The sequence below is a fragment of the Lathamus discolor genome, chromosome 1, assembly GCF_037157495.1.
Source record: "Lathamus discolor isolate bLatDis1 chromosome 1, bLatDis1.hap1, whole genome shotgun sequence".
Taxonomy (NCBI): domain Eukaryota; kingdom Metazoa; phylum Chordata; class Aves; order Psittaciformes; family Psittacidae; genus Lathamus; species Lathamus discolor.
Window position 1 is genome coordinate 67,099,721 of NC_088884.1, and position 27,629 is coordinate 67,127,349.

General features: G+C 40.8%; 1 protein-coding gene across 1 annotated transcript in view; it reads right to left on the minus strand.

Moving 5' to 3' along the window:
* GUCY2C (guanylate cyclase 2C) overlaps nucleotides 1-27,087 on the minus strand; it is a 42,660-nt gene extending 15,573 nt beyond the window's left edge. Inside the window, exons 1-16 of the mRNA XM_065665102.1 lie at nucleotides 26,877-27,087; nucleotides 25,744-25,856; nucleotides 24,368-24,435; nucleotides 21,082-21,297; nucleotides 18,589-18,710; nucleotides 17,607-17,703; nucleotides 14,830-14,944; nucleotides 13,484-13,619; nucleotides 11,235-11,320; nucleotides 10,691-10,802; nucleotides 6,889-6,970; nucleotides 5,299-5,404; nucleotides 4,674-4,736; nucleotides 3,997-4,068; nucleotides 2,939-3,043; nucleotides 1,612-1,698 (exon numbers count right to left, since the gene is read on the minus strand). Coding sequence (XP_065521174.1) covers nucleotides 1,612-1,698; nucleotides 2,939-3,043; nucleotides 3,997-4,068; nucleotides 4,674-4,736; nucleotides 5,299-5,404; nucleotides 6,889-6,970; nucleotides 10,691-10,802; nucleotides 11,235-11,320; nucleotides 13,484-13,619; nucleotides 14,830-14,944; nucleotides 17,607-17,703; nucleotides 18,589-18,710; nucleotides 21,082-21,297; nucleotides 24,368-24,435; nucleotides 25,744-25,856; nucleotides 26,877-27,087 — 1,791 coding nt within the window. The remainder of the gene's footprint in view (nucleotides 1-1,611; nucleotides 1,699-2,938; nucleotides 3,044-3,996; nucleotides 4,069-4,673; nucleotides 4,737-5,298; nucleotides 5,405-6,888; nucleotides 6,971-10,690; nucleotides 10,803-11,234; nucleotides 11,321-13,483; nucleotides 13,620-14,829; nucleotides 14,945-17,606; nucleotides 17,704-18,588; nucleotides 18,711-21,081; nucleotides 21,298-24,367; nucleotides 24,436-25,743; nucleotides 25,857-26,876) is intronic.
* Between the last annotated feature and the right edge of the window lie 542 nt (nucleotides 27,088-27,629).

Sequence of the window (27,629 nt, forward strand, 5' to 3'; positions counted from 1 at the left end):
TGATTTCCTTATACCAGTGCTTTCTTGTTAACAGTTTCTGGAGGCAGAAGTCTTATGTCTGCACCTGATAAAATTTTTCTTTCTTCCTTCCAATTATCCTGCACACCTGAAAACTCAGAGCTTATTAAGAATCAATATTATTAACAATGTGATTTTCAAAATCTATAATGACTTTCAATGTGGTTCTTCTAAATCATTGAGCCACTTTTGTAACCTGCGCTCTGATGCTGTAGTTCTGACTGAGAACCCTTTTCCTGACACAATGCAAAAATATTACAGTTCCTTGCACAATATCCTGCGGAGCCCTTTATTTAGTAGTGTCACAACAACAGTGTATGCACTAATAACTGCAAGGCTCAATTTATGCAATTCATCCTTAGCAGAACTTTCATCAGAGCTCTTTGGTCACATGTGGCTAAATCCATGTAGCTACAGGTGGTGCCATCAGACCTAAAGAGAACAAAGACAGCAAAAACAAGGAGAAAATGGAAACAGAGCAGATTAGGGCATTCCCTTTGTCTAACCCACTTACCAAGGAATAGAAACATCTGAAGGTGAACTGAAAAGGGTTAAAAATACCCTGGGTTTTTTGTATGCTTTAAAGAGGAAGGGAAACTCCACCGCTGCTATTTAAAATGAAACTTAATGCTAAACATTAACTGAACTTGAAAGTCATTAACAAGGCCAACAAACTGTGAGAATTTGGATTAAGGGGGCTTTAATAAAGAGCAAGATTTTCAGTATCTCTTTAGAACAGACACAGTGAAGTCATTCAGTGTGGAGACCAAATCTGAACTGATGCATGTAGGGAAATGAGAGGACTGTCTAACTGTAAACCAGCAACAGGAAGAAGAGGAGAGCAGTTGAACACTAGCAAAAAAGCAGAGGTAATTCTCTATGTTACCTGCAGGGTATAATTAATTATTATACCTGTGAATTATAAAAGATCCTTACCTACCAGCTAAAGAGATACAAGTCTGTAACATAGAAGAGAATTTCCTTTACCAAGCATAAAATGCAAAGATCTGCTGAAAGCTACTGAAAAACAGTCTTGGTTTCTGTATAAGATTCATTTCTTCCCTCTTAAACTGCCTGAAGTTGATAGCTCTAGTGAGAAACTGGAATTTCTCACTCTAGTGAGTGAGAAAATTAGGATGTAAAATAAACAGTTTATTTAGAAAATGTTGATCCCATTTCTGGATACAAATCAGAATAATTCCATCATTTGAAAAACAACTGTTTTCCTTTGTATGCCGTCCCTGAAGCCAGAGAGCAGTGTGTTTTGCAGGTCTTGTGTCTGCAAAAGCCTTACTAATCAGAGGCACTGATAAACAGGTTGTAACCCTCTTATCTTTGGGTCACGTTTATCTGGGACATCCTTTATTTGATTATTTATAAATACCCGGAGCCAGCTCTAGCCCTTTTTACCTCCACTTTGAGAGCCACTGGCCCCTCCTGCCTCGTATACCTGCTCCCGGAGGAGGAAAGAGTGGAAGGGCATACAGTTCTAACAAGGAAAGGAGAAGACCTTGAGTGTTGCCTTTCTCCAAAGGATCAGTTTTGCAAGACAGGACAGGTTGATCAACATTGCACTGTCAGCAGCCTGCTTACCTTGGCAATATCATACATGACAGAGATTTTAAATTCCCAGTCCATGAACGTGCCATCAGGGTAAGAGATTTTATCATTTAAAACATCCTGTCAAGAGAAGAAAAGAATGGCTCTAATCTACATCAGGGAAAAAGCACAAGATGAGATATGAGTACCTAAATTGCACAGCCTTTCAACCAGTGACTGAAAGAGAGAGTCCTTCGTTTTTTATAGGGAGTACATGCACTACAGCAGGAGATGACTCAAAACAGAGGATATCAAATATATTTTAGGCTTACGCACAGCTAGAAAAGTGGGGAAAACAGAAAAGAATGTTTTGTACCATTAAAGGTAAATTGTGAATTTTCTCTTAAAGCCAAGTCTTTAGTAAAGGAAAAGAGCTGAGACAGAAATGGGCAAGGAATGCAAGAGGAAGGCAGAAGAATTTCTGTGCTTTGTGCTCACGGTCCATTTCCTATCAATTTACTTATGGTCTTATAAGTTCAAAGTAGACTGTTTCTTTAAGTATCAGTTATTTACAGCTCTCCCAGCCACTATGGTTCCCATTGCTAAAAGTAAACCTCCATGAGTAAGCCAGTTTACAAAAAAGAACTAGAGATAGAGCTGTTATTTTGCTGCTTTACTGTGAGTTTGTTCCAGAGATCATTGCTACTGATGAGAGTCTTTGTATGAACTCAGATGTAGAAACAATTTGTGCCTGCAGAAGAGCTAGTGCCACCATTACTTAATGATTAGCACTGAAATATTATTGGTAGTAATGAACCATAAGTCTTTCCATAACTTTTGCCAGTCATGAGTTTACCATTTCTTTTTATAAACAAAAATTAAGGGTTGTTCTCCCTTATGCACAGGATTTGCAAATTCCAGCCTCAAACTCTTTGACCCTTATTACTATGGAATATATTCTTTTCTCTATTCTTTCACACCCTGGGTCCACTGTGAGGTCCATAAGGGCATCATCAGAGACAATGGCTACAGCTAGGAAACTAAAGAAAAGGTAATATCCTAAATGCTTGCATTAGGGGACGCAATACAAATACTGGCTGTTGCTGTTGTTTGGGAAGTGCTCTGCCTCCACTATTTCTTGCTTGTACCTCACTTCATCCTTTGACTGCTGAGAACCATCAAACTGATGGCAGCAGGAGCAGCACCTGAGGAAGGCTGGAGAGAACTGAGCAAAGGAGAGGAAACTTGGAGTCAGAAACCTGTCACCATTTGCTCAGTCCATGGCTGCTGCATGAGGGCCAGAGACATGGAGATGGGGATTTTCTTCCTTACTTGAAATTTTGTAATTTGGGGGTGGAAGGAGACCTGCAAAATCCTTTACCCGCAGAGAACCTCTTTCGCAGTATTCAGTCACCCCAAAGATCATGCTGTCTATCTTCACTGTGCCATAGAACTTCGTCAGGTTGTAATAATCAATCTGTAGGAGCTAGAGGAAAAACAATGCATCTATTTTCAAAAGCAATCACTGTTAGTACAGAAACACAGGTCAATGATACTTGTGTGACACGGCTTTTTATCACAGGCCTGATAAGATTTATGAGTTTCATTTAAACTAGTGTATACTAAGGCACTGAGTGAAGTGCTTGAAGACATCTGTCATTCCAGAGCCTTCTGGATTAGGGAGATAAGAGTGACTGCTTTTGGATACTGCAAGTTAATTCCAGAGCCCACTGTTCTCTCCGTTATTGCCTCCCTACTCAAACCTCCCAGTTGACCACAATAGCCATTATGAGTGACAGAATATTGTGAATCAGTCAGTAAATGAGCAAGTAATAAAAACTTAATGACACTGCATGATATTATGCACTTTGTCCACTTTTACAGACAATTGTATTTTACTTTGAGGTACTTTTAGAGCTTATTGAATCCAGAGTATAGCTGTGTTGTGTAAAAAGGAAAAATATTCAAAAAAGATGCAGTAATGGAGCCAAATTCATGTCTTATGTTGGAAAAGTCTGTATGCACAAGTTAGCAGAGTTACTTGCATTTAAAGAGCTGCACTTGGCATTCAGTAATAAGATTTAACTACAGCATTCCACTACTAATCAACACGATATGAGCAAAAAGAGTGACTTTTAGCATCAGCTGCAAAAATGTATTTAGCAAGGCCATATGACAGAGCATGAATTACTTCATTCATCTTCAGCTTCACTGGCATACAATTCAGACTCTGCACTGGTGATGAGATCACACACACAAAGAGAAAGTTCATCAAGCAATATCCTTTGAGGAACTTATTAACCATCCACCTCAAACATGCACAAGCATATGGCTGTTGCATATGGCTGTTGCATGTGGCTGTTGACGATGGAAAGCAATGACTTCATTCATAGGCTCCATCCCACCCTGCAGTGTCCAGTTGCTACGTGCAACAGTTACCTTGTTCAGTTCTATTTTTTGCTTCTCTGAGAAATTACCATCACTGTTTTTGAGATCCTTTAAGATCACCACCTGAAGAAAAAATACCAGTGGGAAAAAAAAACACCCGTAGGTTTAGTACAACAGCAATTCATCCTTCTTTTCTAGTAAATGTCCATACACAGAAATATTACAGAAACACCTGCCTACTGCTTTGCTGTTGGAATTCTGGTTAATCAGGTTAATCAGCTAATAAGTAACTGAGTTATATTCCTTTCAAAGGATTTACCAGGCAGATAGGAACTATTTAGACCTGTCAGTGATGCAGATTTTGTCTTAATATGAATATACCTCATTCAGGCTGACAGCTTCACTGGATGTACAAGAATTGCCATGTAAATAGCCTGTCCTCCATTAATCTGTTAATCTCCTCAGTAACAAAATGCATCAGATTTATGGTCATTCTGCCTCTGTGCTTCTGGACTAGGCTAGGGGTTCATGGAGTCTAGTATTTTGCTTCCCATCAGTAAGCAAGATGCAGAGCACCTGATAGGGAAGAAATGGCTTATTCCTCCCATAAGATCAAGCTATTTTGCAAGGTCAGGGGAGGCGGAATTTTCTCTGGAGAGGGACGACCATCTCCCAGAAAGAGCCCTCCTAAACCAAGGAAGACAGTGTGGACACTGCAGTCAGGTTACCTTCTTGTCATATTTGCCTTGGCGCAGTCTCTGGGTGGTGTCACGTCTCTTATCGTCATCGATCTGAGAATAAAGAAGAATAATTAACTTGCAATTATCACCTACTTCCCACTTGGCAGGTCCTGAGAGGTAAGTGATGTATGCTTACATCACTGTAAGTGATGTACAGGGAAGCATAAGCCTCTCTCGGGAGGGCCACCACATGACACGAAAGTATGGGACATCCTCGCCACTCCTACAGTTGGCCAGGCCTCCACATGCTGCTTTCATGCTCTTGGGCGTTACAGAGGCGTAACAACTCACAGAGAAATCATCTGTTAACAGGAAGAGACTGGAAATCCATACCCAGCCCATTCTGCCATCACAAAATGAGCTTTACTGCTGCAGAACAGATATATTGTATTAGGGGGTGATAGACGGGGAACAACCTCCTTTTTTAATTCTATACAGCAAGTGAGGGTTAAAAAAAAACTTTCAAACCTTCAAACATTTAACAGATCCTAGTTCAACCAGAGCCGTAGGAGCCATAGCCTGCACTGTAGTCAGAGCATGCCAACACTCCAGCATCGATGGTCTTTAGAAGAAAGAAACCAAAACCCAGCTTTGGGCATCGTGCTTTTCTTACCTTCAAACTAACGTGACTTGCCTCACTGGTTTCCAGAGGCAAGATTTTCTCAGGCGGTATATGGGACCATTTCTTCCACCGGCGCTCATTGTCTCTCCTGTATTTCCTGCAAAACGAGCAAACTTGTTCAGAATATCCTTCCAGAATATCCTACCCAGAACAGAAGATTAGGACACAAAACTTCTAGTGTCAGGGTGACACAAGGATGGGGTGTCAGGGTAGCAAAGCTTGAGCATGAGCCCCTTGGCTTTTTGTGCAGTTTTCCAGTTTAAGGCTGCTCTAATTCCCCTAGCTTTGGAAAAGCCTAAATACTCATTCAATTTCACAGATATAACAGAAGAACAGTTTTAGCAGAAAACTTCCAGGCAACTGCCAGAGTCTTAAGGGATGTCAGACCAATCTAAAGTACAAAGGGCCGTCTGGATTTTATATACTTTTTCCTCTGTGTTATTGAATCTACTCAGAAGAAGGGAGGTCCCACAAACAAAAGCAAGCTAAACGAAGTCCTGCCATCAACACTAGATGGTAAGAACCGATGTGAATACCGTGCCAGGAGAGGAGATAACAAAAGCATCGAGATTAGTTGCCTTTTTGTGGATGGTCTGTGTTCTGCACATTTTGCAGAAATGAGGGAAGAACCCTCAGAACAGCCAGAAGGAATCTGCTGTCTCCTTTGCAGAACTTCATAACAGACGCTGTATTCTCTTAAAGAAAACTAGTACTCATCAAATTATCTGCTTATCTGTGCAAATCCTTCCTCTATTAAGAAAACCAACACGGGACTGACTGGAGAGACAGCGGGAGAATCCTGACACACTGATGACTGCTGGCAAATGCTCTAAACAGGAGCTTGGGTGGTATTGACTAATAAACCAAATCTTCACTTTTCCAATATATTTTAACCTACACATATATAAGAAAAGGAAGACCAATAATTGCATCAAGATCTGGGTTTTTTTAAGAATGAAAGAAAACCATATGCTTTGGAAAGGGGATAGCATTTCTTCCAGCAAAAGGACACATCATTGATCTCTATTTCTGCTTTTTCCATCATGATAATGCTGAACTGGGTTATACTCATGAAATTCTAGCTGTTACTGAAGTTGGTGTGAGAAGAGCTGAGCTGAGTCAGAGGAACCCGAAAGACAGGATATATCCATGCAATGAAACCACCGAAACATCATGGTGTTTTGACTCCTACAGTGACTCAAGACAAACACTTCTTTCGAGATTGAACGTTTATGTCACCAATAGACTAAAGAAACATAAATGAACCCAACTAAGCTAAAGATAGGCAGTAACGTGGAAAAGCTCTGAAAGCTGGACTGAGACATATGTTTTTGTGCATGTATAGGAATCAGAGCTTTTTAGCAGATGCAAAACTTCTGAGTCTTGCTGCATCTTCTCCCATGATTATTAACCTGACAAAACAACACTATGGATGCAAACACTGATTAGCATATACTAAAGAGTTCACACTGAGGGCAGCCACCCAGGTAAGCTAATTAATGTCTCTTCAGGAGAGATCAAAGGCATTGCCCTAGGAGGAAACCTGTTCAAGGACAAACTCAAGGCCAAAGGCATTGGTACCTTAGAATCAGCAAAGAGATGATCAGAACCAGAATCACAATTCCTGTGAGGGTAAAAACAGCAATAGTCAAGATGTGTGGGCCTGCAAAAAGAAAATTGAAAAATAAACAACTTGACAGAGGATGCTGAAAACCAGTATTATGAAAACCAGTATTATACTTAAGAAATTACGCTTACCCACACATGTGCAAGTCACAGTACCTGAGATGGATATTCTTTGGTCACATCCAAATTGAGAGGCTTTGGTAAATTCCAGCACTGCCTAAAGGTGACATGTGCAGCATGAAGCACAACCGGGAGCAGTGCAGTCTTAAATCCCTGCCTAAGGCATGGGCTCTCTGTAAGGACACCCAGATGGGAGGTGAATTTAACAGCACTAAATCTCACATCAACTCAGCAGCAGTTTCCAGGTGTTTTGTTTAAAAACAAACTATGAGATTACTTTTCTCAGTAACCACATTTTAAGAAGTGAAGCAGCCAAACTTCTCTTGCAATAACTTCGTAAGAGTGGTTGGTGGAGGCAAACCTTGGATACAACTCTCTGCTCGATCAGATGTAGATGGGGTAAGCAGTTGGCCATTTGAAATCAGAGTCACTGGCATGGTACAGCTTTTAGCTTTCCCACATTTCACTGGGCCTTATTGGCCCAGTTGTTTAAAGTCATTCTACAGTAGTTGTAGGTATACCTTTGGAGACTGTGAATTAATTTCTGAACAAGGAAGACAAGTGCTGCTGAATGGACTGTACTGTTCAATAAGAAATTCATACACTATAGAGGGAAATTAATCTGGTGACAGCACAAAGCTAGTAAAGTCCTTGGAAGCTGCCAGGTGCCAAACAATTTGAAAATCAGGCTGTTCAGGCATCTGAGGACTTAGACCCAAAACCACAGAGCACATGAGTGTCCTAAACCTGAGCAGGCAGGCAGGACAGACAAGGCTGGGAATTGACTATTTAAGGTTGTAATTTCGGTTGTCTAAATGTGGAAAAGCAACCTGAAGCCTGTTTTGGGTCAGTTCTTGGAGCTCAGCTGTACTGGGAAGGAAAATTGCAGCCATCAAGTTCCTTTGAAGAGCAACAGGCCATTAATGCAGAGCTTCATCTGCTGGCCACACATCTAGAGTCTGCCTACTCTACTAAGCAAGTCTCTCAGGGAAAGAAGGCAGAGGCGAATTTGGCTTTTGTCAGGTTGCCATATAGGTTATGGATAGTAAAAGTGTGGAGCTTCTCAGTCTTAGAGGCTAATGCACTTCTGCCTGTTCTTAGAAACAGAAATAAAGGCACACAGAAAAATGATAAAGTGTAAAAATTGATAAATACATAAAAAGCAACATGGCTCACACCAGCTGCCCTCAGAATCAGGCAGCAACTGAGCAGGGATTTTCAGTATACCAATGTGTCTGCATCTGACATAGAATTCAGTTATGGAACTCCTCTGGGATTTGGACCCAGCTTTCTGGCTTTCATTTTTCCTGTCTTGTGTATCATGTCTCCCCACCTTCGTTCTGTGTGTTCATCCCAGCATCAGTCTGAGGGTCTCTTAGCAACTTAGTATTAGTCTGATGCTCCATTGAAAACTGTCAGTATGAATGTTTCCCTCCACCAAGAAATGACAGTAAGTCACCACTAACAAAAGGACAGATGCATGAGAATGTACAAAGTATGAGAATGTGCATTTCTTATGAATTCTTTAAAACTTCAGTTGTGTGATCGTGGTTTGCTGCTTAAAAATCAGCAGGTTGCATTTTCCCCTGGAAGTGTGGTGGGACCACAATTTCCCATTCCTGAGGCTCTGCTACCACCACCTGGCTTTTAGTATTACAACATAAGGGAGAGTGCATCACAAATTAACTACTCTCAGGTCCTCTGGAACCAGAAACCTTTGTGTCATATGACAGCTGACCTTATCCATGTTTAGAGCAAGGGTTAAAACTTTCTAAGTAATGAGAAAATGTGGATGAAGACCCTTTCTTTACAGGGTGCCAGGAGGAAGGAGAGTAGCAGAACTGGGTCAGCTGTTCTCAATTATAGTTTAGGAAGAAGCAGGAGGGCTGTGGTTGCTGTCTGTTCACCTCCCTGGAGGAAAAAACATTTCTGGTTGGAAAGTTTTGATTGGCTTTGGCAAAACATAGTGATTGCTTAAACTTTGCCCATAAAACGTTGCCCTTTGGGGGAATGTATTTATTTAAACTCACACTAAATGAAGGTTTATTTTCAAAAATGTGAAAACAAAGTAATCAAGTGCCTGTGGAAGGTGGTTTTACTTTGGCTTAGTATAGCTTGGCCACAAAATCAGGCCTATATTAAGTGCAGAATATTAAGCTAATGGTCTGTAGACACTGGCTTTCTGCAATTCCCGTTTTCCTTTTGCCCTTGTACAACAGCTTCAAACAAGGAGATACTCAAGGGAATGTTTTAAAGATACAAAGATCCACTGACAACATAGCATGTTGTGGCGCCCAAGGGATGGGTGAGAATGGGACTGGAGCAACACTGAGAAGACTGCAAACAGGCAGCACATAGCTTGGGGAGCTGCAGGGGCACCCTGTCGTTGACCTTTGCAGCACTTCTGTCTCTGCACAAGTAGGACTCTTGGGCATACCAAGGAAGACTATAGATTTGACCAGATTTGAAAAGAAAATCTTCACTGAACTCGCTCTGCTTTTTCCAGAGCTAACTAGAGTCTTGTCAGTGCTGCTACCTGCTTCTCATGTGTCCCTGGCAATGAGCTCCTGCTTCTCTTAGGAGGGGTAAGCCCTAATCTGAAGACATTTGATTCACTTTACTGAGAAATAAAGATGTTTGAAACCATGTACCACCCTACTGTGAATGGACTCTTAGCAGAGAGTATTTATTTCTCCAGTTATTGCTTTACCTATTCCCTAACAGAGGTAAGCAATACAGCAAACTAAGAAAGGCCTTTAGCAGAGAACTTTAACAGTGACATCTTTGGACATTCAGTGATGGGAATGACTCAAGTGAATGCTAACCCAGCATGCACTAGCCCTTGCAACCACTGCCACTGCAGTAATTTTTGTCCTGCAGATCATGCCCTGAATCATATACCTTTCCACTGCCAATAACCATGTGGCAGCAGTTTAATTGGGGAAATAATCTCAATCTGATCAGACTGACAAGGTTGTACTCTGTTGTGCTGAATAACTAGAGGGTTCATCCATTCTACCCAGGAGTCACCAAAAACTCAAAAGAAGAAGAGGTGGTGAATTCTGGGATTTCAGATTTGAAGTCTGAGTGTAGATAGATCAATAACCTAGTTTCCCACTGTCTTTTTGCAAAGCACCAGCTCTTCTAACAGACCCCTCCAGAGAAGCACCCTGAATCTGCACAGTGCTGTGAACTCTCCTCAACAAGGATAAAGGGGCAAGCAGAAGCCACCATGCTGCAATGCAGAATCAGGTAACTCATCATAACCTTAACTCTGCTGCCTTTCCTTAACAGTCTTTAAAGCAATTCACACCACCACCATTTTCCAATTAAGGTTAATATATTCAGGGGTAATGTCTTCCAAAACACGGCATGGTGTTCCCCACAGTCACTTTTACAGTACGGAGTCTACAAAGAGACTTCGTAGCAGCACCTAAGCAGAAAGGCAGATTTAGAACTGAGCTGGATGCAGAGAACATGGGAGTCTGGAGCAGGGATAGGAAAGATGCTGTTCTGCCCTCAGCTCCTCCCATCAATGGCTGGGGGAGGTGTGAAGGTAGCATTCTGGGTTCACAGCAGGTGGATCTCAGGACTGTGTGACTTGTCTTTGAAGAGGTAGGTTTAACAGGTATCTCACCAGTGCTTGGAGTATCACTGGGCAGCTTGTGGTTCTTCCAGACAAAATCAGGACTGGCAGTCTCCATGCGTGTCTCGTTGTTGTGAGTGTTGAAATATAGAAGAGTTTTGAACTATGGGTGTAGAAGGGAAGAAATGCAGTCAGCAGCTGTGCTCTCCTTCTTTTGTCCCTTGCTTCAAACTACCATTAATAAATGTATTGCCCAAACTCAAGTAATTCTTGCTCTTTCTGCAACAGTAGTGCATTCCTCAGCTTAGCCATATTTTTAGCTGCCATATTCTTCCTCATTCATCCCCTCTCTCTGAAAAGAAATGTATCAGTCCCACAAAGTACCAGCTGCACTTCACTTACTAAATCACCAGATGACATCAACCCTGTCAGTCTCCAGCACACCTCTCATGCCCCCCTCCTGGCATGTACAGCATGCCTTGGCACGCCACCGCTTCTGTTGTGGTTATTTTCACAATTCTTATGCAATAGTACAAGGCATTTTGTTTCTCCTTTTACATATAAGGTCAAACAGTTGCTCCCTGGACATACATACATGATTTGCAGTCTGTGACGTGTACAGCAGCGTCAAATTCATATCAATGTCTCCAAATTCATCTAGAGTCACAGGACCCAGAACACCTGCAGACACAAGGAATTAGTCAGAGGGCCTGCTTTCTCAGAAACACAAGTATGTAACAAGAAGGATGGGATAAATAAAAGGATTTCTGATGCTCAGGGTATTCGTTTTCTTCATGTACATGCTAGAATACATATCAGCTCAGAGTAGCTTTACTTCTGCCATAATAGCATACTACATTTTCTCTACAAAATCCAATAACAGGTGTTGAACTGACTGCACTGAAGAGGAAAGTCTCCCTCTAGCTATAGAAAAATATATTTGTCAGGTTTCTTTAGCATACCAAGAATGTCAGAGTAGCCTCACTTATAGGGGCATTTTGCCTGTTTCCACCCACAGTTTGGATCTATCAGCAAGAAAGGAAATAGAGAGATACTTTCATTCCCTTTACTCTTTTACGAGCTACCTGCTTGGTTCTAATATTACTATTTTAACTTTTTTTTTTTTTCCTTTTAACTTGCTGCCTCTGTATGTCAGCAGATGTGCAGATTGAGAAATTGCCTATGTAGCACATTCAAAGAATTTTTAAGGTGGAACTTCATAAGTCCCTCAGCATGGCTTCATTTTGCTCTCATAAAGTCAGTCATTTCACCAAGTGCACAAGCTTAGCCAATACCTACCACTTCTGGAAGTCTCACTTTCATTTTTTCCCTTCTTCTGTCAGAAGGGTATTTTTGATCACCTTCAGATTGTTTTTTGCTTCTGTTGCTGATGACTTGTTTAATTTTTCTTAAAGTTCAGCAACATTATTTTAGTTCAGGAATTACCCTTCTCCCTTCTCATCTCAAAAATTGATTCTAAGTTTTTTATGGTCCACTTTCTTAATGTCAAAATAATTATTGTATGGACTCCCTGCTCTCACAGCCTCCAGCACAAGAAAGAATGAAGGAGGTTAAACACCTTTTCTTTTTAATTGAACCTATAACTAATCTAGGGCATTACAGTGTGAGACTGATTTTGGATAAGTAAAAAAGTTTGTGCAACTTGCATTTCAAATTTGAAGTGAAATTGAACAGATAAGTTTACTGATACTCAAAAAAGGATGCTGTCTCCAGGAGGAGTTAGTAAACTGTATTTTGATATGTTTGGGATACCGTAGTTAAAGCAAAGATAAGTCTAAAACCTGCTGGGCCATATTAGGAAAATTTAGGAAACTTCTATAAATGTGTTTGCTGGAAGCAGGTGGGACATAAACACGAAGCTTTGAGTCATCATTTTGGTACAGATCTCTGAATTGAAGTTACAGCTGGGACCTTGCCTCCACAGAGGTAATGTTGTCCCTTCTTTATCTAAGTCTTGCCTCTGTCTTTTCCTAATAATCAAATTCTGTGATTTTAAGCCTGTGGTCTACAAAAGCCCAGTGGTGCTAGACAGCCTGTGAAAAGAGCAAGAAAGTTGCCTAAGAGCCAGCCCATTGCTAGCTGGCTTACACTCACTGCAGGCATCCAGGCCTTTGTAAACTGGTTGAAAAGGCCAAAACTATTTCATTAAAGCGGGCTAAGTGGATGTCATTTTGAACGTCAATCATATTTTGTACGTTCTGGCCTCAAGTCAAGACTAGACCGCTAGGGAAGGCTTAGGAATGCTACTGTTGCAAATTAACAACTTGAATGCCAGGTTGCCTTTGGAGGAAGCATGGACCCCAAAACCTACTTATGTGCCTCGCTCTTCCAGCTCCCTTCTCATTCACCAAATAGTCTCCCTGTGGAGAATTCAGCTCTGTCAAAAGAATGACGCCAGCTTCTGGTCCTGGTCCCTGTCCTCCACCTCTGCTGGCTGGGAAGCTCTGTCTCCCCTTCTTCCTCTACCCCTCATTAGGCAGCAACATTCTTTAAATGTGTTTTGTACTTCAAAGCAGCAGGAAAGCCCAGAAAGCAGTCTGGTCCTCAGTCTGTTGCTAATTGTAATGTTTCAAATGATTGTCATTTTGACTTTCTGTCTCTTCTGTGTTGTGTACACTGAGGTGATTCTACACAACTGCTGTGTAGTGCTTCTGCTAACATCCTTAGAAAAAAATTATAGAAAAAGAAAAAAGAGTTGGAATAAAACTCATTGAAGAGCTTTGACTTGTTTAGTGTAGAAGTGACTTATCGTTAGAATGCTTAAAACCAAATTTCTTTCCCTTCATCAATTTAGTGAACCCTATGCAGGACTGGTTTTTTTACCTTCAAAAGTGATATTTCGGGATTCATTGATGAAACTAAGAGATGATACTGGGCTCTGGGAAAAGATAAATTTCTTCAGAATATGTCCGAACAGCAAGACTGCATTAAAATATCCAGCAACAAAGTCATCTTCCATCTACAACAGGAGAAAAAGAAAAATGGTAATTTGAGTGTTCATGTGTCTACCTTAAAAGTACAATATCTGTAGTGGCCTCTTTTGGCAAAAGCTTCAGCATGGAAGACCAGAATCTGCTGAACACTGAGTAAGTAGATGGGAAAAACCACATCAATGTTCTCACTTAGAAAAATAAAAGTAAACAAACATATTTATGGTGTATGAAGACAGGGTGGTAGTGAAAACTTGTAAAAGGCCAATGTAAAGCTGCGGCATGTTGATCCTCATGTAAAGGACTGAATAAATCCTACTCTGTAGGTTGTGAGTAGGCTTGCTCAGCAGGACCCAAAGTCCCTGGCTTTGGATTAGACTTTCTGTGCAAACAATCTGGTGTAGTGCCAGCAAGTCTGGGCTTCCAGATGGCCACAGCTCAGAGGCAAGAAGATGTGCCAGAATTTCCAGCAGCTTGCCATAGAGCTGGCACCCAGAAAGTGTTGAGCCCAGGCTGGGGGATCTGAAAACCCTGTAAATCCAGCCAAAATGTTCGGGCTGCCTACTGCAGAGCTGGCAGTCAAAGCCACAAATCCTGGGAGAAACTCTACATGTAGAGTCTGGTTCCTGGGCAGATGGCAGGAGTATCAGTTTCACTAAGCACACACAGTATTTGCACAGTTTCTGCTTTCCAGGAAATTAAAAAAATACATACTTCCTACAGAAAAACAACAACAAATCCTATATTTGAAGTTTAACTGGAAAGCCCCTGGGCAGAAACAGCAATGGTTGACACTGCTTATACATATCTGTACACAAAAATCAGTCAACATTTATTAGTTCCGAACTTTCCATGCTCACATCTTGATTACACCTATAAATCTCCCTTCAGTGATACCTTGCAGCTACATATAAGATTGTCAGTCACTCTGAATTGGAGTCAGAAGGCCATATACCTATAGATCTCCCTTACACCCAGTGAACATGACATGTGCAGACCAAATTAAAAGGTTGAGTTGAACTTCACAAAGCAGGAATATGATAGCCTGCACGTTTGCTTATGATATTACATTTTTACATCATTACAGCAGGACAAAATGTCATCCTGTGATAATGTAAAAAAGTATCAGCATAGAAGCATGATGGGGTACGATTACAGCTGCATTTTCAGCTTTTATGTCCTAGTGCATGAACATGAATGAACTGAATGCATTAGTCAGATATAAAATAGTGTGGTTACCAGGACGGCATCCTCAGTCGTTACAGTATTCGAGCTGTAATTAGCTGGTGGCAGAGTCAGGACAAGTACATTCTGCATGTAAGGGGCTGAGATGTTGTTCCTGAAGTACATATTACTGCAAAGCAAATCACAAGAACCCCACAAACAATCAGCCACAGGGGCAATGGCAGCCTTGACAGAATCACTTTCCTGTTCCCAGCAGCACTGTTATTTAACAGGTTAAAACAATAGTTCTAAAAATTAAGTTTCTTCATGGACAAAACTCTATGTTGTTCATTCCTGGACGATGATTTCTGCGCTTAACTACATTAAAAGGTAATATCACAAAGATCTGGCAATTTGAAACTCAAATGTTGCAGTGAATTATTGTTATTATTGTAACTGGTTTCTCTCCTATTTATTTCCTCTTCTTTCAAGCAGGACTTTATTAAAATTGAATCTCTTCTTGGAATCCACAGTACTGCAACCTGTAGTTTCTTCATGTTATTGTGCATGTTTCTGACCTCTTCTGCACTCCTGTGCATGTTCCTCTAATTTTGGTATTTCTTGCTAGAAATCACAGGAGGATTTGCACTAAAAGCATATAACAGGAGGGCATGAAACAATCAGAGGTGCAGAGAGCAGCATATTGATTGATTTGTTTAATTCAGTAAGCTAGGAAAATCCAGGAAAACTATGCTAAAACAAGCAGAAAAGGTTCTAGCTTCCAGGCATCTTTTGTTTCATCTCCCTGACAGGCCATATGGAAGTGTTTTGCAGACTGGCCACCACTGGGTTCACGCGTTACAGAGCAGTTTAGCAATAGATACTAGTGTCAAGTGGCAGCATCTGTCATTGCTATAGCCACATTTATTAAAAATATACATATATATACATGTATGAGCCTTCTCTCATTTTTCATGTTTGATCATGCTTTTATTTGTTCATTCAATATTATATTAAGAATTTTTGGCCATCACAGGCTCATCCATGGCCATCAGTGGAATTCTGACACTAGAGAGAGTCCTGTCCCTGCCTTTCCCTGAACCTTCTGACTTTAACATTGCACTTTTCACCCTGAAGAATTTCTAAATGCTCTTCATTCAGGCTTGGACTGAACTAGTCAGGTGAAAAAGAAGCTTTGTTAGGTTTCACCAGACTGGATAATTCTACAGCATCTCACCTCCCCTGAGGGAGGTTTAAACACTATCTTTGCGTTCTGGCTTCCAGAGGGCTAGGAGCTGAAGAAACTTTAAATCCATCACTTTGTCTGAAGGACCTTCCTCCTGCAGAAGCATGTGACCTTGTCTGCTGTCTTCTACAGCTTGAGTTTACATGTAACACATTGTATTTTGTTTCTGTTTTAAGAACAAGAACATGAGTTGAGTTATTCAACAAAATCAGGGATATGTAGCAAATTTAAGGAGGACAGCATATAAAATGAGAGCTGAGGCAGCTGGGTATATCAGAAGGATGCATATCATAGCTGAGAAGCCCCTAGGTGCTCTCACCTACTGTGAAGCAACAATTATACAGGCAACACCAGTAAGTAAAAGCACTTTCATATGTAGTCCCCATGGTGCATTTGCAAAGAAACAGGAATTGTGTCCAGCTGCCTCAGGAGAAGCAACTGGGTATTCCTAGTGCCTGAATAAAGTGCTGAAAATCTAAAGCTCTCAGAGGCACTTCTGAAAAATATAGATGATGAAGTTGAAAGTGTGCAGGACAAAGAAGATCCTGTTAGAATTTGAACCACAGGCTCCAGTTTGGATCCAAGGGTTAAATCACTGAAGTCATTAACTCAAAGTTTCTCAGCCCTACCCTGTCAAGATCAGCTTTAGACACGAGGGCTGGGAAGTCCCGCAGGTGCTGGATATTCAGGGGTTCTTTTGCTATATCAACAGTGAAATAAGCAAGATCAAGACATGGACACATACACTTGCCTTGTGATCATCCATACTATTAAGCTGCCAGCATAGTCCTGAGCATGGTTCTGTTCTAGCTTTCTCTCATAAGGGACTTGCTACAGTGACTGAAGCCATACCCAAAAAAGCAGCTTGGGCACGTACACTTAACCATACGGATGTGAGCTGTTCAGTGTCACTTAGGCTTAGGGCCAGAAATTAGATCTTGGTCCCCATATACAGTCAAAGATTTTGAGGCTACCATTGATAAGGGCAGTTTGTATCAGTCTTCATCTATAAAGATTTTGTAATTAGTAATATAAGGATGAAATTGAACAACATAAAAGTTAAGTTGTATACTAAGAAATGCCTCTGAAAAGTTAGATTTATGTAGTTATAAAGATGTTCAAGAGACAGTTATAAAATGCAAGAGTTATACAGAGGAAGGCACAGTCGTACCATTCTTTTAAATAATTTTAAAATGGAATCAATGAAGCCTAGAAAAATATACGGTGAGCCACATTTACATAATTGGTTGGGCAGAGTGTATGAAAAATATACATTATCACATATGAATAGCTCATGACCATTCTGACTTTCTGGTTCTCTCACGGCTTCCTGCACTGATGAGTCCACAGGATGACATTATAACCCCACCTGTTCCGTCACTACCTTAGAAAGATATTATGTGCACTAAAGGGGATGTTGTAGAGGATGTGCCATGAATTGAACACTAAGCAGCTTAGGTAAATAGTAAGACATGAGGAAAGACGGCAATGGAAAACATTTTGTGAGAGAGCACTTCTTCAACCAAGCAGTTCCACTCTACTATTTCCATTATCTCTATCCTTCAGAAAACTGCAGAGAAGAGGAAAAGCAAAGGTGATACTTTACTTGAAGAGATCTATCAGGATGATAACAACGTCCTTATCCACTTCCTCCATCCCTAGGTCTGTGCTGACATCAACTGGAGAGCCACACATGATGATCACTATAGATTGGGCAAAAATGGAGACAGATTGGTGAAAAGTACAGACAAGAAGAGGACATTTCCCTGCTCCCCCATGCATGAGTAGCAGGCAGCAGAGCAATGCTGAGCACATTAGCTGTGCTGTGCCAGGACCCAGGCACATAACTATAGCTTCTCTGCAGTAAGAAAGGGATATCTGAGGGAAAGTAGTAAAAGTTGCCTCAACACCAGCAGCATTTTCTGTCTGATTGCACCAGAACACTACCGTTTTCCCACTCAAATAAGCATTAGCAGTTCTGATGTCATATGGGCTACTGAACACGACCATTTCTCAGTTAAATGGCATTTGAGTAATAGTTTCATTGGCTTACTTATTACTCTTGCGCTCAGCTGGCCTGCTGATGCCAGGTGCTTATTCTTGGGAGAAGATGAGGTATTTACTCAGACATTTTTCTCGTTTAGATGCATCACTTCCAGAAGAAGTGCCCCTAGATGGCACAACTGAGGCCCACATATGTACCAGGGCTGCAAACACAGGAATGTTAGAGAGCTAAGCATTTTTGTAGTATCTAAGGCCCTTCTTTGGAGGAGTTGCGATTCCTGGATTTCTGAATCTTGTGCCTAGATGGGATAATTCACCCCAAAGGCTCTCTGGAACCAGGATTTTCTCCCATATTTTATGGGGATGGAGAGAGGAATCTAGGAACTTTGTGCCATTTTTTGTTTACATCCTTGTGAATTGGTGTATCTGTTTTCTCCATCATTTCAGTGCAGTATATACCTAAAATGTAACAAAGGGACACGTTTGATTTCCTGGGAAAATCAACCTGGGAAACCAGCAGTGCACCCTCAGCCCCCTCTCCCCCTCCTTGCCTCCTCCCCCTCCCCCCCCCCCCTTTCTTTTACCATTGCTTTTTCGGTTTGGATCTTTCACGGTTTTTTGAAGCTGCTCTGGAGTCCTTAAAGTCTCCTTGTACTTCAGTTTTTCAGAGAAGAGTGTGATTCCAGCATCTAGTGCATTAATATACCTGACACAAGGGAGCAGATATTGTCAGAAAATGGCTAATTCCTCAGTTTCTCCTAAATAAGCCGAAATGTGAGATAGGCTGTTTACAGCACACAAGAGGCTTTGTAAGGCAGTATGGAACATTTTTTTCTGCGGCAATAGAAGAGAGAAAATCAATACGGGGCATGAAAGTCTTAGAAGTGTTACGAAAGTCACCCAGAGGTATTTGAACATGGCTGTACAAATGATGTAATAATACATTAACAATTGAGAAGGGAAATCAGGGATATGGGGAAATTACAGTAAGTGAAACTAACTGTGAGACAGACCAAGGAAGCTTTGCTGTTTTAAGACATCAGTGGTAATCTTAGAAGATAGATGTGAAGGTTCAAAAGAGTAAAAGGGAACTGCAGAAAGAACTGAGATAGAGAACACACATGTACCATGACTGTGAGAGAAGTGAAGAAAGGGAAGTAAAGTAGCAACAAAAAAACCCTGTACTTAGTCCGTTAAACCTTGAAAGGGAAAAGTGAGGACAGCAAAAAACACAACGAAATGAGTAAAAGCTAACTAAAAGATTAAGCAAAACCAGCCAACTCCTAAATCCCATTCTTGGCTCAGCACGTTGTATCTGGGAAAAGACATTCTGTCTGAAATAAAGTTAATGCAGAGGGAAAATGAAAAGAAATCTCTTTGTTTTCAAAATGCTTAACTTTTCATTTAGCAACACTGTGATCCCAGTCCTATAAACTACTAAGTATATTTTGCTTCCCATATTTTTATGGGAGCAGAATCATTAACCATTAATTTACAGGAACATATCCATAATTGAGACATAAACTGATTTAGCTGTCACTGTGGGTATTCACTTATTTGTATACCTATATGGGGAAGACAATTAGCCCATGCAGTATAACTCGTACTTTAGCAAAACCTGATTTTTTTAAATTAGACAGTTCATAAACTTTCAAGCTGAGAGTTTCTATTAAAGCAGAATGAGGTGCACTTTTACAACTGTATTAGTATGAAAAATGGGCAGAGATAAAAAATTAATTTTAAATTAAATTTTTTTTTGTTAATTCAACATTAAAAAAAAAGAACATGAACAATTCTGAAGTCAAGATCCTGAACAGAAGTATTAATAAAGACCAAGTAAGAAACACTTGGTAAATAATTTACATGCATAGACTTCCTTGAAAGATATGAAGCCTGCAGGATTAAAGGGATTTAGCTAAAGTATGTGTAGTTGTATTCAGCAACTACAGCTGCAAACATGGAGAAACAGGGAGTGTAGTAAGAGATAAGTGAAGTGCATTGATGTTTCAAAGCATCAAAGAGATGTAATCATAGCATTATCTGATTAAGTTGCTATCCATACTAAAAAAGGAGCAAACAATAAAAGACCCAAAATATCTACAAAACAGTGAACTGGAAATTGGTTTTTATTCCCCTTAATTCAGAAACACACACAAAAAAAACCCACCCAAATTCTGTATACAAAATGTTCTGTAAGTACATGCTTACATCACTCTGAAGAAAACAGTCAGAAATTTAACTTAATTCTGCAAGTTCCTCAGGTTATGAATTGGAAAGATAAATAATAGCTATTGAATTCTTGGCAGCCTTTGAGCTATGTTTGTAGAATTAGTAGAAGAAACTAGTTTGGGGTTTTTTTGCTTAATCAGTATTTTATGTCCCAAAATTAAGAAAAAAATCAAACAAGTATAGAAACACTCCAAGCTGAAAATTAAATAAAAGCCAATAATGGAAGAGTAGTGATAAATATCAGTATATTAAAGAGTCTATTTGGCTAAAAACAGCCTTCGATTTTAGCCAAGCACAAAACCAAACATTCTTGAGACTCAAGTACAGGCTGACATTTCAGATCACAAGGTGAAAACTGTCTCCTTTGCTCCAAACTGGTGAGAGCATAGCTTAAACTCTGCAATCATTGAAGATCATTTTGTTCAAAGAAAGATACAGTTTGAACTCTGAAAATGTTTTTTAGTAACAGTACTGTCCACAGATTGAAGTCATTAATGTGGAGAAACTTAACGAGAGACTGATAACACCTGACCTAAAAAGGCATCTGTGGAGAGCCTCTCATGTTACACTATTTACATCAAGGATGCAATAAACAGGTAATTCCAGCAGGGACAACAGCCTATGCTGTCCACAGCAAAAGCCAAGGCCTGAGCATACTGGAAAGCAGTCCAAATGAAACATTCAGATACACAGTGCAGCTAAAGGGTATAATTCGTGTTTTCTTTCTTTCATTCCTTAGTAGCTGTAAGGCACCTCCCAAAGACTCAAAGGACAGCTTGTAAAAGCCATATCCAAGGATGGAGATTGAGTTTATCAATAGCCACGTCAGACAGAGATCCAGTTCCTACCAGAGGCATGGCTCCGAGTTTTCATTCCTCTTGTAAATGTAAACAGATTCCCAGGTTATGGTTTTGAACGGTAGCTGAGATTCTTTCCAAAAATAATAGAAGAAGTCATTCACTTTCCTGGCTGGGGTCAGAAGGCGTGTTAGGTTTACTTTGTAGTCACAGGACAGTCCAAAACTCCCTACAGAGATCAGAGGCAGGCTCAGTACTGTTTCAACTCTGAAGGGAGAGACAAGAGAAGAAGTTTGAACAGATTCCTTTCACACCAAAGCAGCTAACACATGATTTCCGCCCTCATCTCCCTCTTCTCTTGTGTCCTGCATTGGTTCAACAGCAATTTTAACCTGAAACAGAAGGCTTCCCAAGAACACAAGAAGATTTGAGGTCACGATAAGGCCCTGTTGAATTGGTCCAGGCAGCTTCTCTCACTGCCCCCAGTTTCTCCTGCCCTTTTGGATACCATGCACCATTTGAGTCCAAGAGCTGTGACAGGAGTCCAAAGACTTGAGGACCCATCCAATTCTGCTCCCTGGCTGCCACTAACATGGGGTGGATTTGATCTTTTTATTGGGGCAGTACTGAAGGGTGACAGCTTTTTGCCATCAAAAAAGCTTTACTCCTATAACTCAAAGGAAAACTCTATTAGTTTCACTATGGCATATTTTAGGAGCTGTACAACAGCAGCGAACAGGAATAAAAACTAAGGCAACCCTCTGCTGGCAGGAAATTTGTAAAAGGTAATTTTTATCCACAGAGACAATAAGTTTTTAAGGATAAAAGTATTTTCCTAGGTGCTGCATTCTTATCAGGCTAGATTAAAAATATTTTAGTCCTTGTATGGTGTTTTTTTTAAGACAGGCAATTTTGCCTGCAAAAGACATGGCTATTAGAGTTGTTTGCATTATTGTAACAAAACTTGATTTTCCAGGTAAAGCACACTTACAAATTACAGGGTTTACGCTTGTTGCAACAGAAACAAGCACAGATGATGTAGTAAGTAATGCCAGGGAGAGTATTTCACTAATGAAATGGACATTATCCTGTTTGAACTTAGAACAAAAAAGAATAGATTGTTTCAGTTGGAAGAGATCTACAACCATCATCTAGTCCAACTGCCTGACTAATTCAGAGCTGACCAAAAACTAAACTATGTTGTCTCTTAAACACTGACAGGGCTGGGGCATCAACCGTCTCTCTAGGAAGCTTGTTCCAGTGTTTTGACTAATGTCTTGGTAAAGAAACACTTCCAAATGTCCTATCTAAATCTCCCCTGGCACAGCTTTGAACCATTCCCATGCTTCCTACCACTGGATACCAATGACAAGAGTTCAGCACCTCCCTCTCCACTTCCCCTCCTCGGGAAGCTGTAGAGAGCAATGAGGTTGCCCCTCAGCCTCTGTTCTCCAAACCAGACAAACCCAAAGTCCTCAACCACTCCTCACAAGAACATGCCTTCTAGCCCTTTCACCAGCTTTGTTGGCTTCCTCTGGATGCATTCAAGGACCTTCACATCTTTCTGAAATTGTTGGGCCCAGAAGTGCAAACTGCTTAAGGTGAAGCTACACTGACACTGAATACAGCGGGAAAATCACCTCTTTTAAACAGCTGGTTATACTATCTTTGGTGCTCCCCAGGATGCAGTTTGCTCTCTGGGCTGCAAGGGACCAATGGTGACCCCTGCTGAGCCTGCTGTTGATCAGCACACCGAGATCCATTTCTGCAGGGCTGATTTCCAGCCTCTCCCAACTTATACTTGTGCCCGGCATTACCCTGTCCTAGGTGCAGAATTGTTAAATTTGGAAAGAATTAAATTTTCAGAATTTGGATTTGTTAACTTTCATCCCATTAACAATTGCCCAGTGATTCCCTGAATCACAGATGATGAAGAAGTTGGAGGTAGACAGTCAGGCTAATTCCAAATGCTTGTTACTTCCACTGTTCTGTCACATCCCAGCTGATGCTGTGCATATGGACCTCTTGCAGTTAACGCTGTCACTTAATATCCATCTGACAAACCAAGTATGAAGATGAAACAGAGAGTGGCAGCCAAGCACAGGCAGCAGCCAGCTGCTGCAGGCTCTGCACACTCGAGCCCACTGCCCATAAGTGCCCTCCCCACGGTGTCCTGCCCACACTTGAAGTGCTGTAAGATAAGGCACTTGTTCTGATTCACAAAGGTATTGCACCATGGGCAAAAGCCAGCTGCGTGCTTGTTAGTGTTCTTCATTGCTTTGCATAAACTTCCCCTACCCATATTTTATGCTGATTTATCTGTGTCAGAGTCAGAGGAAAATACTTAGCACCATTCTGGGCAGCTCCATATCCAGCAGATAGAAAAGCAAATACAAGGTTAGGAGGCACAATGGATAAAACAGGGTATATTGCATAGTATTTTACCACAGTCCTATATATATAAGATTTATTCTATTTATTCTTATATAGATCAATCACATGCATTCACCAGTAACATTGTACTAATTTCTGGTCATGCCACTCAAAGAAAAGCATAGAGCTAAAAATAGATAAAGCTTGAGGTAAAAGTGCCTCATCTTCCCAGTATCTCTCAGTGAAACTGAAAGGTTACCAAAGTTTAAAAAGGGAGGTGATTCACATGATACGGATTTGTATGTTATGACTGATACGAGTTTTTTTAACTGATTTATGCCAGAAGTCTGCAGATTCAGCTTACACTTTTCCTAATATCTGAGAATGAACATATTAATGTATAATATAGTGTAGAATAGAATCACAGAGGTTGATGTATAATAAAATAGTAGACATTTAATTCTTCAGGAATGCTTCCTCAGGCAGAGGAGCTGGGGTTAAACTGACTGCTTCCTATCTAAACACACTTTGCTGAAGATGGTTGAGGTTTTGGGATCTTCTCTTGACACATATAACTCAGGCCCCTCTCAGTGACTGAACACCCACCCAGAAGGACCCCACAGCTGCAGTACTGTGATGTTTACATGCCTCAAGCTAACGTCTCTTTCCTGCTGCAGTTGCTGAAGTGTTGAGTTTTTTAAGCTCTTTATTAATTTACAGTCAGCAATTAGAAAAGTTTCCCTTCTAGCACTGGGATTTCATCAATGTGCTTTGGAATGGGTTTTTATTTTGCCTACCAAACATGGTGGCTATGCATAGAAATCTTATTGCCTTGACTATATACCTTGAGGTGTCTGATGTATCCTAACCCAAATGTCTCTGCTGGCTTCTTGTACACAAAACAATTTTGTTCAGCAATTGATATTTTTAAGAACACACTATTAGGGGAAGAGGTGGTACTTACGAGACCATTTGATAGGTGGCATAAGTGCAAGCGGGTCCTATGACAACACAACCAAGTGTGCCACTATTCTGCAAAGGATCAGAAAGGGTCAGTAGTGGGGATAGTGCAGAGGACTGGACAAAAGAAGAGGATGGAAAAATAAAGAAAACTTGAGGATTTGAAAAGGAGTCACAGAACTAATCCAGCAAAATCAAGAACAGAGTAGCAAAGGAGCTACAGAAAGGTTAAAAGAACAAACCTAGAGTGAAAGAGGGGAGAATCACAGAAAGCTAAGAAAAGGCAAAGGACAGAACACTGCCTGCGAATAGGACCTTCATTAAGGGAGAGGCAGCAAGTTAGGATTAAAATGTTGCAATTGCTACAACTGCACATATGAAATTACACAAACCAGAATTGCTTGCATTTGCAGAAGACAGAGTGGTTGGAATTACAGGATACTGTGTATCAGAAAAATTATTAGTTATGTGCATATGAAGTTTGTATGAAGAAGATTAAAACCTTCCATGACTATCAAATGAGGCCTGACCGGTAGCTTTGTGTGTCATGAGGGACTTCTTATCAAAGACTATTGCATGTGCTCATAAATTGCCAGATTTGAGAATTCACATTGGATTGACAAGGCTTCACTTAGAGGAAACGGTTATTAGACATGACAAAATCTACTGAAACACAGCTTCTTGTAAGGCACCAGTTCTAACTGAAGCTTTTCTGCATACTAGGGCATTCAGCTAGTTTCTGCCACATGACTTCTGTGATTTCTAGTGAGAAGTGAGCACTTCATCTTTGCCCTTTGGGCATAGTTCCATATGCATTTCTTTGCTATCAGTGCCAGCCTAATCTCTTTGCCGGTGTGTTCCCATTCTCACACAGCTGCCTCTTCTGCGTATTTGTGTAAACTAATGGCGAACCAGATCAGGGTCTGATCCAGTTGGAAATGGACCTTTTCTGCTCTGCTTGGGCTGTTTGAGGGTTTGGGGTTGTTGCTGGGGTTTTTTTCTTGGTTGTGTTTTGCTTTGTTGTTTTTTTTAATGGATTGCTTTGACTATGTGGCCATGTGAAGAGCTGTGCAGATGCAAAAAAGAGGACAAATAGGTATAGGAAAAAAATCCCGAAGCTGAAGGCTGCTGGTACTGCCCCAAATGTCTAATGATAGCCCCCAGGAAGAATCTCTCTCCAGTATTTGCCTGCTTGTCCCCACAAAACCTACAGGAACACCTCCTCTTTGAATACTCCACTTCTATATCAAATTTGTTTGAAACTGAACAACAGGATCAAAAGCTAACAAGGAAAGACAGAGACACATATGCATGCACATATACAGAAAGAAACAAGTCTTGTCTTCTTAGGAAATCAACTAAAAGAAGCCTGCTACTCACATAAATTTGCTTGATGAGCTCCACACCTTCACAGGTGCTGGTACGACAGCCTTGTGAGACATAGAGTGATGAGGTAAAGCTGTGGAAGGTGGCACTGACTGTGACATTTTCTTCTGTGATGCAGACACAAAAGTAAACAGTATTATGAGTTGCAGATAACCCCCAATACACAGGTCTGAGCAGTCTTGTTCTAGGTTGTCTCCCACCAAAAACCTGTTAGAAAGTCCATGTACTACCTAACCCCCACTGCTTAGGATGAGACTGTAAAATTTGCCCCAAAATTTGCAGTGTGGACTGTTGACTTCTGTTGTTGAGCCTTAGAACTTTTGATACAAAGTACTCTTAGTGTTAGCCATTATTAGAGACATTTTTTAAGACTCTGTATGAAGTAACTGGGAGACCACTTTCCAATAAAATTGACAAAGTCTCTTCAGGTAGAGGGCAGAAAGGGAATAGTGTCCCTGTCCATGGCAGGGGGGTTGGAACTAGATGACCTTGAGGTCCTTTCCAACCCTAACCATTCTATGATTCTATGATTCTATGAATAGATACCATTTCTCTGGAACCTCTTTCCCCATGATAGTCTAGAGAATGATAGTAGATTGGTGATATCAAAAGAAGAGGTAATACATAAAAATAAATAAAAGCGTCTTCTGCAGTGATTCCAAATGCAGGAAAAACATACAGACTGCACATTCTTCACACTTCAAGTCATAATGTGTGGTAAACACATGGGGTCAAGAGGAAAATTATTTTCAGAAAGTACAAGCTAAAACAGTCAGGAGAGGAAGCAAGGGCATCCCAGTTTCCACACTAGATGGATCACTGGTCTTGTCTGATCCAGTTCAGCAATTCCCGTATTTCAAATCCCAACTGAACATCTCCAGAAAAGCATGCAGGAAGAATCTGCCCAAACACCAGGAAAGCAAATATGGTTCTGCCCATCTGTGGGCAAAACTTCTGTTTTTACAGAGGGAGGTAGTTGTTTCTGTAAGATCTATATAAAGTGAAGAGTTAAGCAGAGAGCCTGTTGGAGGAGCAGTTTGCTGAAGGTCAGATGAGTAGAAAGCTGTGGCACAAAGTGTCACAAGGAACCACAGCAGAAGAAGAAAAACCAATACCTGTCATCTTACCTGTCAGATGGATTTCATTTTGTACCCTTTTCAAGGCTTGCTTCACAGCTAATTTCAAATTATCAGTAGTTGCTGGGAAGTCCGAGTAATTCATGAGCATTACATTGATCACATAATTATTGTTGCTACATTCATTTGAACAAACTTGCTGCAGCAGCTGAAGTGAGAAAAACAAAGGCCCAAGGGCCAGACCCAACATCCATTTCTTCATTATTGTTCAGTTTAGAACCATTGTGTGTGCTCTCTTTTCTGTTTCCCTTCCAACACTCTTCCTTTCAGATACTCTACATTGGTTTTGTTCCTGGATGGGACGAAAGAGATCTCCACGCCGTAGATTCAAAGACAGGCTGTATGATCCTTCTCTGAGGCACTTCCCTATCCCCCACCCGCCTCCACCTCTGCCTGCCCCTCCGATGTGCTAGGTGCACTTCTGTTTGTGAAAAACTAACTACAGCAAAACTCAGGAAAGGAGAGAGGCTAAAGGTTGCTGTGAATGTTTGCTCATGGTAAGGTTGAGGCTATAAAACTGAAACATTACCTGAAACCTTGTCCTGTAAGGGCACTAACTCTTCATCAAGTGGATGAGCTGACAGAAGGAAGAGGAAGGGACAAATGGACTGTAAAGACAACTCTTTTAAATGGAAATAAAATACAAGGTTCATTAAAGCCTAGAGGAAAACAGATGGTTACTTCATGTTTGCATTGCCCTACATCTTTGGTTAAATTGCCACACCATTTCTGGTGGCTAGGCTC